An 18335-nucleotide genomic window follows, 5' to 3' on the forward strand; every position below is an offset into this window, starting at 1 on the left:
TGTCAGTGCATTGAACAAAAGAGAATGAAACCAATCAGATAAAGCAACAGCTTACTGCACACGTGAAGAAGTCCCTCAACAACTACATCTACAATAATTGATCAAAAAACAAAAATTAACCTAAAAAGAGGAAAAACAATAAATAATTCTGAGGCAATATTATTACTAAAAATTGTATATTTTGCATCTGTTTTTAAGGCTGATGACATTTGGAAGCTTGAAAGATTGCAATTGCCCATCTATTCTTCGCCTATATAAATCATTGGCTTAAAATTGGTCATCAGTACAACTTTTAGATTAAAGTGTTGTATATGGTTGGAATTAAAATGTTACAAAGATAGCTTTTACATGTTTGGGAAATCATTTCACAATTCAAGCAATATCAAACACTTTCCAATTGAGAAAGAAGTGGGAAAAGAGTTTTTGTTGAAGATGTTAAATTATAGAAAACTACATATGGACAAACATCAATTTATTTAATATAATCTGTAGGCTTCATTTTAGAATTAAATCTTTCCAGATAAGTTTAAAATATATAAAACAATATGCATCAACATTACATGTGAACATATATGTCAGAATAATATAGTGTAATGTATATGACATTCTGAGATATATAATTCATTCTGAGATATATAAGATATGTATATGTCACATAATACACATACCTACATGCATTCATACATGTATTCATAAATACATGTTATGATTTCATCACTGAACTTTCAGAAGCTGATATTAATTGCAGGAAGTAATCTAAGGTCAAAATAAATAAAGATGAATTTTGTACAAAAATATAGTCACATTCCAATGAACCAAAATATTTTAAAGCAAAAAATTATTTTTTGCCAAAATGTAAAGGTAGAAAACAATACTATTCATAGGATATCAAACTAAAATGTATGGATATTATTCATCTTTAATTCCTGGTTTGTCCAATCACGCATGGCCAATAAAGAATTAGTCTATTCTATTCCATTCCATGCTTGATTTGTATAAGGACGAACAGACATTTGTCATAGATGCCATGTGATTTATTTGCATTGCATTTAAAGTAATGTAGAAAATCTAGTACCACTGTAAAATCATGTGCAATAAAATTTAGTAAAAAAGCAGTGAGCTGCGGTAAAAAGATGGTGCAACTAACAGGTTAGGGAAGAAACAGTAGGAAGCAGGTATCATTAGTAAGTTGTATCTTTAGCCTGAAGCTGGTAACCTGAGATTGCTCTACAGGAGATATCTGAATCATTCCTGAATTGAATGAAGCCACCTTAGCTATAGAGTCAATGTGTCTTTTTCTTATTAGAAAGAACTATTGCCTAAAACTTTCTTCCTGGGCTCAGAGTATCAGTCACCCTAGCAAGGAAAATAATGGCTTCATTTTTGACAGCTCCTTCTAAGAAACACAGTCAAGACAGTAGGCATCAGAGCAACATTATTCTGTAAATTTCTACTTTTTCTGTACAGAAGGCTAGTCTATTAAATTCCAATATTCTTAGTTTTCAAATTCTCTTTTTATTTTGTTCCCTTGTGTGAGGATTTTTCTCATTATAGAAGTTGAAATAGCTCAGGATAGCGTTGGAAGAAAAACCAAGTCCAATTCCAAGCTGAGAGAAAGACACTGAAATAAAGTAGAGGCAGGCTGCAGGAAAGAAGGTCTCTGTTTATTTGATAGCCAGAAATTTCAATGACAGCAGCATGTTTCTAGGGTAGCTGACAAAATGGGGTTCAGAGTAGGTGGGCTTTTATGCATGCTTTGAGGCTTTGTGATTGAGATGGCTGTTCCTGTGCAAGAATATGCCATTTAATATTTTAATGGCTGTTGCCAGATTCCTATGGAATCACAGCTGGCTCTATAGGCAAAAGGGGAAAAGCAAATCCTAGGTGTTTTGTTTGAGCTAATCTTGTCAGATTTGGCTCCTTTCCTATTGTGTTGCTTATTTGGAGTTTCTAGTTTCCCTTTGCTTATGAATAGAGTGGCCCAGTCTTTCTGAATGGATACAAAATCTCCATTCCTAAAGATTCGCCTCTTCATGCTTAATGATTGCCACAGGAAAGGTGTTAAAAATGGTAACTTATCTAATTCCTGCAATAATTTACAATCATAATCCACATAATTGTGGATTGTAAATTATAGTTGAGAACTACCTGTACATGAGAACTGTCTGTATTGCTTATACTAAGTTATAATTGAGAGCTACCTGTACATGTTTTCATAAATTAAGTATAATTTTTACCCATATAGCCACTGTATTTTTCTCAAGCTGTAAAAGTTAACTATACTTATTTTTGAGAGTAGCTAGTGTTTTATTATTATTAACAGAGTTTTTACAGAAATACAATTTTCATGAAAATTTGATTTATGTTTAATATAGTTTTTTGTTTTTATGTTTCAGAGGGAACAAATATTCTACAAACTAGAAGAGTAAAGAACTGTTATATGGATTCTGTAAAAGAAAATAATTTTTACATAGGTAAAGTGTGGATACAATGTGAGAACAGGAGCTGTTTAAAATGGAGACTGTTACTGCAAAATGATGTAGGAAATATTGATTCTAATGCACCATGGTACTGCTATATGAATATTGATCCACAGTTTAATAAATGTTCTGTTGCTGAAGAATATTTTCCCAAGGAGTCTCAATTTCAAAAACATGGATTAAAATTTATTTATTCAAAGTTTCAATTAGGAAGCTTGGTTCTGGCAAAAATGAAAACATGGCCAAGGTAAGGTTTTAATAAGTTAAGCATTAATTACAGATAATTTTAAAAAAAATGTTGTGATAAAGATTACAAATGTTCTTAAACCTTAGGGAACATAATGATTTTCTATTTAGCTTCCATTACAGTTCTCCAATAATTTGTAATATAAACCGTGGTGGCACAGTGATTAGAATGCAGTATTGCAAACTAATTCACTGCTCACTGTCAGGAGTTCAGTTCTGACCAGCTCAAGATTGACTCAGCCTTCCATCCTTCTGAAGTTGGTAAAATGAAGACCTATATTGTTGGGGCCAATATTCTGACTCTTTAAACTGCTTGGAGAGGGCTATAAAGTACTATGAAGTGGTATATAAGTCTAGGTGGTATTGATATTACTATAAACCAAAATATGTCAGAACAATATATTTATGAAAAAGAATTGTGGTTAGTAAAAGAAAATATTTTTGATAAACATAAATATTGCCTCTACATTTGTTGAAAAAACATGGGAAATATAGGAAATATAGTTATATCATTTTGGGATTTCTGACAAAAGGTCAAATTAACAGCAGTCTTAATATGCAAATTCATAGGGTGAATGCAATTCAGAGAGTCCATCACAGAAGTCAGTGCAAGCCCATGAAAGTGGAGCACAAGATAGTGGGTCTGTGTATCCTCTGAATCCACTAATTAGAGTTCCCAGTTGGTTTCAGTAGGAAAGTGTATGTTAGAAACAGTAACCACTTTATATTCTGAAAAACTACTCATCTTCCATTCTTAGCAAGGTTTTATAAGCACAGGATGGTCTCTTTCATTTCCTATTACCTTCTGTCTGCTTTTTCTCTCTTACTTACAATTGCTATAATGGTTACTCAATAAGTATCTTGTTGATATGTCTCCAAACATGTTACTTCCTCAATATAGCATAGAGCCATATGTTTTATTTTTCTCTGGACTTATTTTTGAAAATATTTTATTTTAAGATGGCCTGCCATTCTTTCTCCTGATCCAATTGATGGACAGTATGTGAAATATGATTTTAATGGAGATGTTGAAAGTCATCATGTGGAGTTTCTGGGGAATCCCCATTCCAGGAGTTGGGCTGCCATAAAATACATTGATCCTTATCCTAGTTCATTTAAGGTAGGATTTAAAAAAAACCTCTAGTTAAATCATTAAATTGTTTAAATTCATAGGCTGCCTCTTATCTTTTTGCTTAAAAAGCCACACTATTGATGTACTAACAAGCTATGAATTATCAGTTTGGTTTGTGTGTCTGTCATTTACTAAAAACTGATAATAAATTAATGTTAGTGGTTTGGGTCCCAAGGAATCTTGACTCACCATTCAATAAATTCTTCATGTGCTAGATAAATAATTCTTAGGATAATCCAGAGCAGATTAGAGTCATACATGAAAGAGTTGTGCTATATATTTAGGGTGGTTTTAGAAAAGGCGAAAATAGCATTATTGCTGTTGCATACTGCATAATTAAGAAATGATACTAAAAAGAGGTCAATATGTCCTTCATTGATTAAAGAAAGGCCTTCAATTATACTGTCAAGTAGTGTGATATGCTTATGAAAAATAGGAAACTCAAAACAACTCATTGTATTCATGAAAAATCTGTACATAGGATAGAAAATCACAAGTTGGAAGGAACATGATGAAATAGGTTGGCTCAAAGTTGCGAAAAGAATCAGACAAGATTATATACTCTCCCCTTATTCAATTTATATGCTTAATATATACTGAAGCTCCATTGGAAGTTATGGCAAAGGGAATTGTTAGGCCCAAGAACCAAAAGGACATATAGAATTACAGTACTTCTGAAAAGTTTCTTTTACTGTTCTCAATCTGTAGACAGAATTTTTGCCAAAGTAAAGCAACTATTTGCACCACCATACTGTAGGTATAATCTGAGAACTGCTACAGAGGATCCTTCTTAACTCCCAACCAAACTATTTAAACTTTGCTCCCCTTTTGCCCTCTGGATTTTATTCCCTTCTTCCTGGAATGAGAGGAATCACCAAAGGAATGATGTTAACTTCCTCCAAAGCCAAATCACTCTGCCATTGCCCCAGGACAAAACCAGATTTAGTGAGTGATTTCCATTGTAAGTTGGACCATTAATAAATTAGATCAGATCCACAATTGTCATGGTGGCCATGAATTTCAAGCAACCTCTGAATCCAGGTCCAATGAAACCAGGTTTAAGTGTCTCAGCAACATAAGTCTGGGGAACTCCATCAACAAATGTTATTTATTTTATCTACCACATTTTTAAGCAGCCCATATCCCTCACAGAGGTGATGGTTTTCAATTGTCACATTGGCCACAGATTCAAGGTACTCTGGCAGGAATGGCTTTATGCTAAAGAAAGGAAGGTAAACAAACAAACAGTAGACTATGGCCTATGACCAATCTCACAAAGGGAATTTCACATCTAGTTATAAATTACAGTATGTCTGGCACAATGTCCCTAAAGACCACCAGAGAGTCATTGTAATTGTATGTAGAAATTACAAGGGAGACAGGTGGAAGAGCCATAGACTAAACAACAGTCAGACAAGCAGCAATGAGAATGTGGGATAAAAATATCAGAGAAAAGATCGTCTCCCTAGTTTCTTGGACTATAAGGGTGAAGAAGAGAGATGTATTTTTCAGACTTGGATGATACTGTTAATGTCGCCTTACAATAAAGTTAGAGCAAGTTCTTCTGGGTGTGCTTGTTTTCTGAACCTTCCACAGTTGAAATTCATGGATAACAAGTCATATCCCTATTTTTGCTCTAAAGTCATGACTGGTACTACACCCATAAAGTGGTGCATTTCAGAGATGGGGACACCCTCCATTCTGCCCCTAACCAGCTTTTGATAATGGAAAAGAAGTACACCTTCTCTTCCAAAATTAAATCATATTTGATATGGAAAAAAATATAAATTAAAGCAAAAATAAAATAAATAAATATTTGAATAAAAATGTTAATCTAGTAATATTTGACTAGATCAACCACAACTTTCTTTGGAGATTGTTCCTTAAATAAATGTAATGTCAAAGTCAATATGGTTCTGAAAAGTAATTTTTTTGGAATTTAAACCTTGATAATCCTAAATTAATTTATATAGATATTTGCACGACTTCTGAGAACATTTTGATTGTAGCTTCCATCCAATGCCTTTTGAGAAAGCAGAGTAGTGTTATGAAGTTAGTTGCATACTAATGTTTAGCAGTTGAACTATGATGTTCTTTCACCTTTTTAATATTCAACATTCAGAAGCAGTTTTTAAAGAGTGAATGTCAAGTTCTATAACCTTTTCTATGTTATCAAAATTGTGTATTAGTTTTGGTGGCATAGAAAAGCTGCTCAAATCTTTAATGCTTTTTCCCTTTAGTTCAATAAAGGTTTTTCCTTTTATTGGATTATCTTTTCTGTAGCTAAATCTCCTGTCAATCACTTAGTAATTTGAGAAGTGCCCTTAAATCTCATCTTATTTCTGCCATGTCTGCCTATCAATAAATGGTTTTTTATCCTCTCTGATCTTTTGAACAATGTCATCTTTTATTCTTTCTTTCCTTCTCTTCTTAGCCTCATTTTCTTGTTATGCAACATTGCAAGACTACTACTTCCTTCTTTTATCAAATTCAGGGCCAATCGTTATAAGCTTTAGAATTGATTTCTCAGCCACTTTCCATTTTATTAATGGAAATACAGAAAAATATTGAAATTGATTTACAAAATATATTTGTATTTATTGTTGTTTCTTCCATATACTAGAATCTTTTCAATTTTCAGAATGTATGGGAAAAAATTGTTTAGCTTCAACTGTACCAGCTTAATTGAACTCTACTGGCTAATAGTCATGAATATAATAAATATATGACATTTTCAGGAGAACATTTAAAATAGAAATAGCCAACTTCTAGAACTTCAGGTTCAGCTACAGTTGAAAAAGTTCTTCCTATCTTAGGGGCAGAAAAGTTGGCTTTGTTCTAATACTACAATGTGTACAGAATTTGGCTGAACATTGAATTTTATTTCAACATTGAAGACAACACAGTATCTCCCATATATAAGGATACTGGAGTAGCTTGAACGCCACAGAAAATGCTGGACACTTCTGGGATGCAGCATCTCTCAGTATTAAAAAAAACAACACCCTATTTGATGTGGGCTGTTTAACTGTTGCAGTGGTGGGATTCAGCCAGTTTGCACCTATTCAGGAGAACCTGTTAACTTTCTAAGCAGTTTGGAGAATAGGTTGTTGGAAGAAATCTCCTTTTGGTTTTTTCCACTTTTACAGGGCTAATCCTGTAAGGCAGGCAGGAAGGAAACATTCTGTTGTTGTTTCTAGCCTAATCTTTATTGCCCTGCTTACAGAAACTGCCTCTCTGGTTAACCCTTATTACATTGTAACAGCTAAAGCAAAACACCCATCGACGTGAGTGACTTTGAGTTGGCTACACCCACATGGTCACATGACCACTGAGCCACGCCTACCCAGCTGGTCATTAGGGCAGAGAACCGGTTGTTAAATTATTTGAATCCCACTACTGAACTGTTGATATGTGCCTTTCCTTCTCTGTATCTCTTTCTGTTCATATATTAATTTAGATCAAGTAAGCTGGCTGAACTGTATCAAAGTTGGAATGGGGAGACAGGGGAAAATAAATGAAAAACCTTGTTTTTTCATCATCAGGAAATGAGCTAGAATAAAATATTTTAAAATGTTACTTTTTTGCTGTTTTGTTTATTCATATATTTGCCAGGAAATTACCGTATTTTTGGAGTATAAGATGCACTTTTTTCCCTCAGAAAAGAGGCTGAAAATCTGGGTGCGTCTTATACACTGAATACAGCATTTTTTTGCCTCCTGAAACCCGATCCCTTCACCAAATAGCCGTGCATAGCTTGTAGGAGGCTTTCAGAGAGCTCCTGGGGGCTGGGGAGGGCAGAAATGAGCAAAAAATGGGCCGTTTTTTGCTCAATTTTGCCCCCCCCATCCCCCTGGAGCACTCTATAAGCTTCCTAGTGTCCTTTTTTTGATAAAAACAGGCCAATTTTTGCGAAAAACAGGGCCGTTTTTGCGAAAAACAGGCCATTTTTTTTGCCCCCACCCCCCACTCCAGGAACATTCTACAAGCCTCCTAAGGGCTATTCATGCCCCCCCTTTTTTTAAGGAAAAAAACAGGCCCGTTTTTGCAAAAAAACAGCCCATTTTTGGGAGGTTGGCAGAATGTAAAAAAAATTTAAAAAAAATTTCCTCTTCAAAACCTTGGTGCGTCTTATACTCCGGTGCATCTTGTATTCTGAAAAATATGGTAATACTCCCCATCTTAGGCAGAGAATGAACTGATATTCAAATTGCCAGGCTGCTTTGTTCGTTTGTTTTTTGTTGTTTTGTTTTATTTTTGCTGCTTCTTTCTCTTTTATTTTAGAGACATGAACTGTCTTGCAATGACAATTATCTAACCACAGAAGCAACAGATGCATGCTGATCACAATGAAATGTGATTATCTTGTATATTCTTCTTTACATTTTACCTACTCTGCCATTGCTCCCAATCTCTTGTCTGAGGTTTCTGTTTATTTCTGATGCTCTTTTTAAACTCACATATTCAGTGAAACATTAACAAATATAATTTTAGCATTTCATAATATTGCTTGCTTTATAAAATATTTGCTTAAAGGGAAACCTTTAGACCTGGCCATTTAAAACCTCACATTAAGTATATGCTCTGCAAGTTAAAGTCATATACTGTAGCTAGTAAGCTGTTATTCCCAATCTTGTGTGTCTAAACGTCCATTATAGGGTATAGAATGGAATCTCCTGTATCTGACCCTTGTGTAAAACTCGCATAAATATCTCCCTAAGATATTTTAGCAGTTGTAACTTTAAAACTTGTAACTTTAAATAGCTGTCTATTTTAAAAGTATACTTGTATTTGTTCAGCCATTTCAAGTTACCAACCTTACTAAGGATAGCTATATCATTTTGCACTTCTATATCTTTAATTCTTTGGGCCGCTCTTTTTTTAGCTTGTTTCCCTGTTACACAAGAGACAGGAGGGTCACAGCCACTTACAAAATGTATCAGTTTAGTGATCCAAGAGATTTGTGATTGTGATTTTATCTGCTCTATAAGCATAACTTGGGAGTCTATCAGTTTCCATTTTGTTAATTTTGTGCCAGTAGTTATATGCTCTAATTTTGGATAGCACATGAATTGCATAAATCCCAATTCAGCTCTGCAGCAGGTGTCCTTAGGTCTACATCCCAAATACATCTCAAGTGCTGGGACTGTGTTTGTTCTAATGCTGTGGTCGAATATAGATCCCAAACTTCTGTTCCATACAAAAGCATATGGGTAATCTTAGCTTTATATACTTTAATTAATGGGGCTAAGGACCAATATGTAGTACAGAAAAACAAAAGAATAGAAAAATTGACTTCCCCTTTCATCACAATAAGTATACAATTCTATGCATTTTATTTTTTCTTAAACTACAACAAATTATCTCTTCTCGTCATATCTCATTACTTACCTATAATCAAGTCCTTAAAGTCTGATCAGCAAATGTCCATTGAAGGTTACCAGAGATAACAATGAATCTATTTTAACCTTGATCAAATAAACCAATCTTACACTTCTTCCATTTATTTTTAACAACCTTAATCTATAATTCCTTCAAATAACCCTAGAACTTTATTTCTTTTCATTTTCTCCTGTCACAAAATTCTTTAAATTCAATGTGTCCTTTTTAAATTTAATATAGAAAAGTTATTCATCTTTTGTTTGTTATTTCTTTTAATAGTTAACACATCAGCCATTTAATAGTTAAGACATTTATAATCAATGTAACAGCTTTTTCCCTATCATTTTTATAGCTTGTCATTTTTAAACCCACTTTTAGGTCAGTCTCAGTCTTGTCTGATGAAACTTGTTTCTCTTCCATAATATTTTCAGAAGACACTATTTATAATAGAAGACACTCTTAAAATTAACTTAAAATTAAAATCCAAGAACCTGACTCCATTTGAAGCCCTCAAAATTGCAAAACAAAGGCTTACAGCACTGGCTACCAGGTTAAGGAGAAACACTAGAGAATAACAGAATAGCAGAATTGGAAGGGCCTTGGAGTCCAATCCCCTGCCCAAGCAGGAGACCCTGCACCGTTGGATGCTTACAAATATCCTTTAATATATCTGATTTTCTAATACTGAAATTGACTACAAGTTCTCCAGGCAGTTGCTTTTCATCAGGAGACTGCAAGACAGAAGTCTCTGATTGGTCTGGGAGATGAAGAAATGCCATTTTCACTCAAATATTTTCAGCACCTTTATGGGCACAGGATTCACGTATTTCCATTTATAATCAGTTTTGGAAATTGCCTATTAACTCTTTTTCAGGTACTAGGAACCTTTGGATTGGGTTCCACCACAAAAGCGCGTAGGACAAAATCGCGCTCGACAAAAGCGCGCTGTGACGTCATCACAGCGCGACGAAAAAGATCGAAAAATGTAAAAATAAAGCGAAAACCTTACCCTAAGCCCCCCAAACCTAACCCTAAACCTAACCCTAAACCTAACTCTTAACCTAACCCTAAACCTAACCCTAAACCTAACCGTTAAAGTAACGAAAAACCTAACGCTAACCCTTATCCTAACGCTAACGCTCTAAAACTAACCCTAACCCTTACCCTAACCCTAACCCTAACCCTTACCTTTATGTGAATCGGCTTGCTTTAATTTAATTTTTATTAATTTTTATTTGAATTTTTCGATCTTTTTCGTCGCGCTGTGATGACGTCAAAGGCGCGATTTTGTCGATCGCGATTTTGCCGTCCGCGCTTTTGACGGGTCACGTTGGATTGTCTAATTAAAAACATTGGGTGATTTTTCTTCAATTTTAGTAAAAGAAATTTTAAATAAATTTTATATATACACTGTTGTAGCAGCTAAATAGCATAGTGGTTAGAAAACTGTCTTTGATGGGGAAGACTGGGGTTCAAATCCTAGCTGATACCTACATTATCAATATATCCACTCTGAAGAATGACATTAGTGGTTAAGATTAAGGCAATTCAAACAGAAGTGAGTGAAGTGAAAGCTTGGCTACCGAAAAAATCCAAGAACCTGACTCCATTTGAAGCTCTCAAAATTGCAAAACAAAGGCACTGGCTACCAGGTTAAGGAGAAACACTAGAGAATAACAGAATAGCAGAATTAGAAGGGCCTTGGAGTCCAATCCCCTGCCCAAGCAGGAGACCCTGCACCGTTCCAGATAAGTGGCTCTCCAGTCTATTCTTAAAAGCCTCCAGTGATGGAGCACCCACAACTTCTGAAGACAAGCCGTTCCACTAGTTAATTGATTTCACTGTTAGGAAATTTCTCCTTAGTTCTAGTTGCTTTTCTTCTGGATTAGTTTCCACCCATTGTTTAGAGATGCAGAAACCAATAAGATGAATGCCCTGTTTTCCAAAGAACTATCCAAGGTATACTCCCAACTTTAGTGCAGAACAGTAGAGTCAGAAACTGAACAGTACTGGAAGAACAGCAGAAACTGAAATAATACTTGAAGAACATATGGGAGAAAGAGAAAACACATAACACCAGTGCAAACTGGCTGCAGGACCTGATAGCAGACCACAGTAATCTGCCAGAGCAGGAACCAATTACCATCACAATGGTAAAAATCTGCAGCAGATCAAGAACACGAAGAGCTAATTTTTTTTTTTAAGGAAACATGTATATGGCTCATGAGGTATCTCAAATTTTTAAATAGATGGGATATAAATTGCAATTAATTAAACATTCCTATTGAAGGACCAAAAAATTAAATTGGACTAAAAAACAAGTAACTGCAGATTTATGCATGTTCAAAGATATTAATTAATTAATATTGGTGAATATGTGGATGACAAATATTTATAGAATTGACCCGAATAGTGATTTATCCATTGTAGTGATGCATCGTTAATTTAAATTCAAAATAGTACCAAGAAAAACACCTATGTAAATAGCCAAGAAATTATGCAACATGCGGTAGAATGCAATTCATGTTTAATTTAACTGAAATTTAACAGATATTTATGGAAAGTGCCATTTTATTGTATGAAAATTTTAATGGAACAAAATATTTTTCAGCAGCTTTATATTTCTACTCTTAATATATTTTAACTAAATAACATATTTTATTATGTTCCAGTCATATTATTTTAGGATAACAAAAAAGGGTCCTTGGTTATATCTGAGCTTGGTTGTTTTCTTGCAAATGTTTTATTACCCAAACTAGTATAACATCATCAGAATAATAATGTTCCACCACAAGGTGGCAGACTTTGATTAATAAATTGAATTTCTGTTACCTAGGTTCCATATTTTTTTCTTCTTTATTAGAAACTTATTGTATGCTAGTATTATATTGAAAATGATTTGATGTCTGCAAAAATTGTATCATAATTTTAAAGTGTGCATTATTTACAGAGTTATTGTGAAGTTATTCAAGCACTAATGTGTCCTCAATGGCTCTATCTATGTAATGTTCACTAGAGCTTTCTTTCAAAAGCAAGTCCCCCCCCCCTCCTCGCTAGATCAAGATACTCAAGCCAGCTGCTATTTAGCATATTTCACAAAAATCAATATGATTTTTTACAAAATCACTAGAAATAAGAAATAATTGTTTTTATTTTGGCCAGTACATCTTGCAATGATTGAAACTGGCAGTTGCCTTATTTTGTTAGCATAGCACTAACCAACATTGATATGTTTTAAGAGAATTGTTATTTATTCATTACTTAATAATTGGATAATATAAATGATATTTTCCTTGATAATCGGGTATTATTTTCCTGAAAAAACTGTATTAAAGTTATTTATTTCATAGGAAACCCTAGGCTAGCACTTTTTAAAATATCAGTAACATATGAAATGCTGATAATTGAGAAGTCTGAAAAATATTGATCTGTGCTTTTATTACTTACAGTAGATAACATACTACATTAGGTATAATTATAAAAGAAGCAGGCATTATATAAAGTCACGGAACTTGGAGTTTCTGTGCAAGACTTTTTAAAAACTTATTCACAGAAGTGATGCTGCAGCACACACTAATAATAAATATAAAATCTCACAACTCATCCTAATTATCAAAACTTTGTACAGCACACCTGGCTATAGTTAGATGACTCATAGTCTATTGTATTAACCCAATCTTTTTCATTTGTGTGACACAGTGAATCATATATTATTAGATAAATGCATATAACACACAGGTTTATAGTTCAATATGTTATTTTCCTAAAGCTGTGGATGGAGAAAAATATTGCCAACTTAAAAGAGATTTAAGATTAAACATTATTTTAAAACAAGAAGCTGGACAGTATGTCAGGTACCAGAATAGCAAGGCAGGTGTTGTAATAAGGAGAAAAGTATACAATACAACTCTTACAAAGTAAAGACATTTAAATAAATGCATCTTTGTATAATCTTAACTTGCTTTATTAGATAACTTTAATGTAACAAAATCTAAAAGATTTCTAAGTTTCTTCATTGAGCAAGTTAGATATTGTCAGATATTGTTGAAGAACAAAGAAAGTCCGCTAACATAATACTTCATTTGTAAGGATTCAGAATGTAAATGTGTTTTTATTGGTCATATTTATTTTAAAAATCAAATGAATTAAAGTTAATATGTTTGTTTTCAAATTATTCATACAACAATGCAAAATTATGTAAATAGAAGCAAGAGTAGAAATCTAACAAAACATTCCAATTTATTGTAATTTCACTTGATATTTTTTAGTTGAGAGGTTATAAACGTGATTTTTTCCCCCCTGTTTTTGTTGCTTTACCTTTTGTTTGATTCATTACATAGCAAATATATCAGCTAGTTTCCCCTATTTAAAAAAATACCTGGAATATTAAGGAGTTTATGAATTAAAGGAATGCTAATATTTAATTTTGCTGAAGATTTCACTGAGAGGAATAAATATGAGACAAAATAACAGCATTCACCTGACTATGGCTTGAATGTCAGAAAAATAAAATAAATTGTACTAGAAATATTTGATATCACAAAGTAAATATTAAACTTGTTTAAATCATATGTACTTTGGCTCAGATAACCAATAACTGGATGGGTAGTAATTAAAAAATGTGAGTATATAATTAGCTCAAAACTGGAACAATTGTCAAAACATATACAATAGCTAAAGTTACCTTCTGTTTTCTGTATTTCCCAGATTAAATATTAAAAAGTGTGGATTCTATTTTTTTCCATACAGACTGATATGGCCCCATATCTTTCCACAGGGGAAATATCTAACTGAAACTCGTATACTGTAGTCCAGAGTCTGTTGATAACATGATGGTAAAAATAGAAGTATTAATAACTTCTAACCCATTATAATTTTTGATTTCTGCATAAGTAGTAGCTCAGTACTGGATTCAGCTGTTAATGCCTAGCAACAAACTAAAGACATTTCTGCTCTGTAATGCTCTGAGCTTAAATAGCTTTGTAGTCTAGGTTGTGAACCTGAACACTTACAAACAGTAAATGTTTATTTCAGATATACTACATGTTGCAGTACATCTTTTGATGTGTAAGTACTGCACTGCATTGTAAAATGTTTCACACAAGCTCTGACCATTCAAGAAATATTATGATATAGTACACTGTACAGAGATTCTATTTCCTTATATTGAATTTTTCATCATTTCCCATATGTCATCGGAAGCTGAACCCTTTCTCATTAGGCATTCTTTTTTCACAGTTTTCACTTCAGAAAATGTATTTGTAACTCATTCAAAACAAATCAATGTTTATCAAGCTGACCAGAGATAATACAAAATTAAAAATAGACATATTAGTGGATTACTTCCTATATCTCTATAAAAACTTTATTGCTATAAATTTCTGTAGATATATTTTATAGTGAATTGTTTGTAGCTGACCTAAGAATCTACTGTGTAAATATGTTAACCTTATTAACCATAAGATCCAGTTGTAAAGAGAGTTACTATCTACAAGAAATGCTGTAAGTTTTATGTTTGAGCCAAAAAAAGCAAATATCCTTTCCTTTGTTTTAAAAAGAAAAAGGGCTTTTCTTTAATAGCACCTCAAATTTGTTACACAAGCTCATGTTCTCTGTCTCTGACTCTTTCTTTACTCCCCACCCACAGTTTCCCAAATTAAAATAATGCCTTTTTCTAAAATTAAAATAATTTGAAGTTTAACTTAAATTGCATGTTCATTGTTTCTGTAGTTGTTTATATGTGTAACTAACACATGTATTGCAAAAAATTATTTTTTTGCATTTTATGCTGAGAAATTTAGAAAAATAATGATGTACATAATATAAATTACTAATATAGCTGGATATATATTTATATTTATATTTCTTAGACAGAGGTATGTAAGAAGAGAAAAACCTGGTATGAAAGTGCATTTGAAGAGGCAAACAAATTACTTGCATGTACTACTCAGCAAAGGCTTGACATATGCTACCTATCAAAAAAAGGTACAATTATCTGGCCTTTTATTTGTTATACACAAACATTCGAATTTTTATTTGTGCAAATATTTTCCTAGGAATTGTGGCATAAATTAATGATAGTATCTTTACAAAATACTAATACTGCTAGATACCAATGATTTCTCCATCAAATCAATAGAAGTTTCATAAATAAAAGAATAAATAAATACTCAGCTCAGAATAATCCGTGTTATTCACTTAAGTACATTGTACATGATGGATGTAACTTTTAATGAAATACAAGTTCCTACAACTATATCTCTGTAATGATCAATATACTCTATAAAATATCTTTGGGTACTTACCACAGACATCAGGATCTATTTATCATGTAAGATTAATAAAGTTCTGAATTGGACCATGTTCCTCCAGCAAACATGGTATCACAGCCCACTATGTGATAGTTGAGTAGTTTCATTGTAGATTCCTATTTCCATAATACTTTTATTATAACATAAGAATTTAGCACAGATCAAAAACAATCATATAAAATCTTTTGTAAGTCATTATGATTCAAATGTTTCTTAATTATCCTTATAATGGTTTTTAGATACATTAAATGACAAAGAAGCCAAAAGAAAAACTGATAAAATAGAATGTAGGAAAATGGTAAGATTTAAATATAAATTCTTACAATTTTAACTGAATACGGACTTGCTTTGCAATATTTGTTTTAGCTGTTCTTTCTAAATGGCAGTATTATTATATCAATTTGTATTGATAAGAAATGTGTGTGTTTGATTAATTTAATAACTTACTAATTTTATAAGCATTTTATGTTAGAATGAAAATGGATATAATTAATTCATTTTATTCTATGCTTCATAATAGTTTAATGAAACCTGTTTGATTTTAGATGAGGAAAGTGAATAAATACCTGAAGAAAAATACTATATTTAGTATAGTAACTATAACTGGTATGGCATAGCCTTTGAACATCATTTCCACTATTTTTTCTGTGATATAGATTAGACGCCAGAAGCTTCAGGCTCATTTAATCTCCTATATAAATAGCCAAGAGAGTTTCAAAAACTTTTATTGCATAGTTTATCATCTGATTATTCTTGTGACAAACTGATTTTTAATTAATTTAACATAAGCTAATTCAGTTATAAATTATCGTATTTTTTGGTGTATAAGACACACAGGAAGGTTTTGAAGAGGAAATTTTTTTAAAAAAAAAGTTTTTGCACCCTGCAAACCTCCCCAAAACGGCCCATTTTTTGTGAAAATAGGCCCGGTTTTTACCCCCAAAAAGGCATGAATAGCCTTTAGGGAGCTTGCAGAGTGCTGGGGGGGAGGGGGAATGAGCAAATAAATGTGTGCATTTTTTTGTAAAAAAAGGGGGGGGCATGGATAGTTTTTAGGAAACTTAGAGTGTTCCTGGGGGTTGGGGGATTAAATTGAGCAAAAAATGGGATGTTTTTTGCTCATTTCTGCCCTCCCTAGTCCCGAGAAGCTCTCTAAAAGCTTCCTAGAGGCTCTGCAGGGTCATTTAGGTGAAGGAGGCTGGGTTTCTGCAGGCAAAAAATGCTATATTCAGTGTATAAGACGCACCCAGATTTTCAGCCTCTTTTTTGAGAGGAAAAAGGTGCGTCTTATATTCCAAAAAATACGGTAATCATATGTCAACTATAATTAACCAAAGTTGTAGTTTGGATATACAAGAAATTGTGATTATCTAACCATGAGAAAAGAAAAAAATTCTTCCAACACCAGTGATGGGTTCCTACAGGTTCAGGCGAAATGGTAATGGTTTGGCGGCCTAGATCCCTGGAATCAGCAGCGACCCAGGTCTACCACGCCCCTGAATTGGATCTCCACCATCTTGTTTTTTGGTTCTGCGCATGCACACAACAATTTTAATTGTACCGCACATGCCCATGCAGTGTGCATCAGGCGTACACACACACATGTGGTGCGCACACGTGGTGCACACACATGAGCAAACCAGCAGTAGTGCCTGCCAGAACCCACCCCTGTCCAACATCCTATTTTATAATACATGTAAAAGAAAAATACAAGGCTGAAATATATAATTTAATAAAATGAATGAACTTACCCATCAAATCTGATTTACAAATGATCAAAAATAACATCATTGGTGGAACAGCTGTTGAAATTAAAAAGGTAAACTATATACTTCTGAAACTGTTGACTGCCATTAAATATACTGTGTATTCAAAAATTATCTATTTTTCAGATTAAAAGTTATACAAAAAAATGTGGGAAGAAAATTAGCTGCAGAAATGGAAGAAAGTAAGTTTCTTTGGTTATACTCTATTGGTCTTAAAATATTGTGATTTTCACTAGACAAGGAAAGATACAAAAATATGGATAGTGAATTCATATATCTTGATTTTTCCAAGATATAAGAACTATATCTTTTATTTATTTAAATATATTTAGCCTGCCCTGTGATTAAAATGTTTAGTGTGATATGCAACATATTACAATGAAGTGATTAAATAAATAAATCAACACTATATTTCAGTATCAGCAAATCAAATCAGCCATCAAAAACTGTTAAAATTCATAGGAATCCACTATTTTAGTATGGCATCTAATATACATTAAATTCATATCCAATAGCTAAAAATCCCTATCTCTAGGTTTCACTCACTTTATTTCAAAAGCACACTAAACATGATAGAATGTTTACATCCAGCATAGTATATCATACTGTTCCATCTTGTATCATGTTCCATTCTTCAAAAGGATTTTACAGGATGCCAGGAATCTATCTTCAAATCTTAGTTCTATAACTTCCAAAAAGTTCTTTGGCTTAGTATATTGCTGGGCAATGAATGTCCCTGCTGTTCATGCCATGTGAATGTATTAATGAACCACTTCCTGGTTGACCAGACTGAAGAATTGCTATACAGAAGAAAATAATACAGGGATGTTAGCATAATTCAGTGGTGGATTTCAAAAAAAATTTAGAAGCTATTCTGTAGGTGTGACCTGTTTTGTGGGAGTGGCTCGGTGATCATGTGACTGGGTGGGCATGGCCAAATGTGAAGCTCACTTAACAACGCTCTTGCTTAGCAACCAAAATTTTGGGGTCAATTGTGGTCGTAAGTTCTCTTTCTTTT

The 18335-nt window shown here is 33.2% G+C and overlaps 1 protein-coding gene across 1 annotated transcript in view; it reads left to right on the plus strand.

The window, feature by feature from the left end:
• The first annotated feature begins 2400 nt into the window (after positions 1-2400).
• The window catches only part of ZCWPW2 (zinc finger CW-type and PWWP domain containing 2), a 33783-nt gene continuing 17848 nt past the window's right edge, over positions 2401-18335 (plus strand). The window contains exons 1-5 of the mRNA XM_014056767.2: positions 2401-2727; positions 3687-3846; positions 15111-15225; positions 15791-15849; positions 17444-17499. Of these exons, the coding sequence (XP_013912242.2) occupies positions 2441-2727; positions 3687-3846; positions 15111-15225; positions 15791-15849; positions 17444-17499 (677 nt within the window). The 5' untranslated portion in view covers positions 2401-2440. The remainder of the gene's footprint in view (positions 2728-3686; positions 3847-15110; positions 15226-15790; positions 15850-17443; positions 17500-18335) is intronic.

This window comes from Thamnophis sirtalis, unplaced genomic scaffold (genome assembly GCF_051295495.1).
Source record: "Thamnophis sirtalis isolate CommonGarterSnake01/CBP01778 unplaced genomic scaffold, rThaSir2_p1.2 scaffold_4, whole genome shotgun sequence".
NCBI classification, from domain to species: domain Eukaryota; kingdom Metazoa; phylum Chordata; class Lepidosauria; order Squamata; family Natricidae; genus Thamnophis; species Thamnophis sirtalis.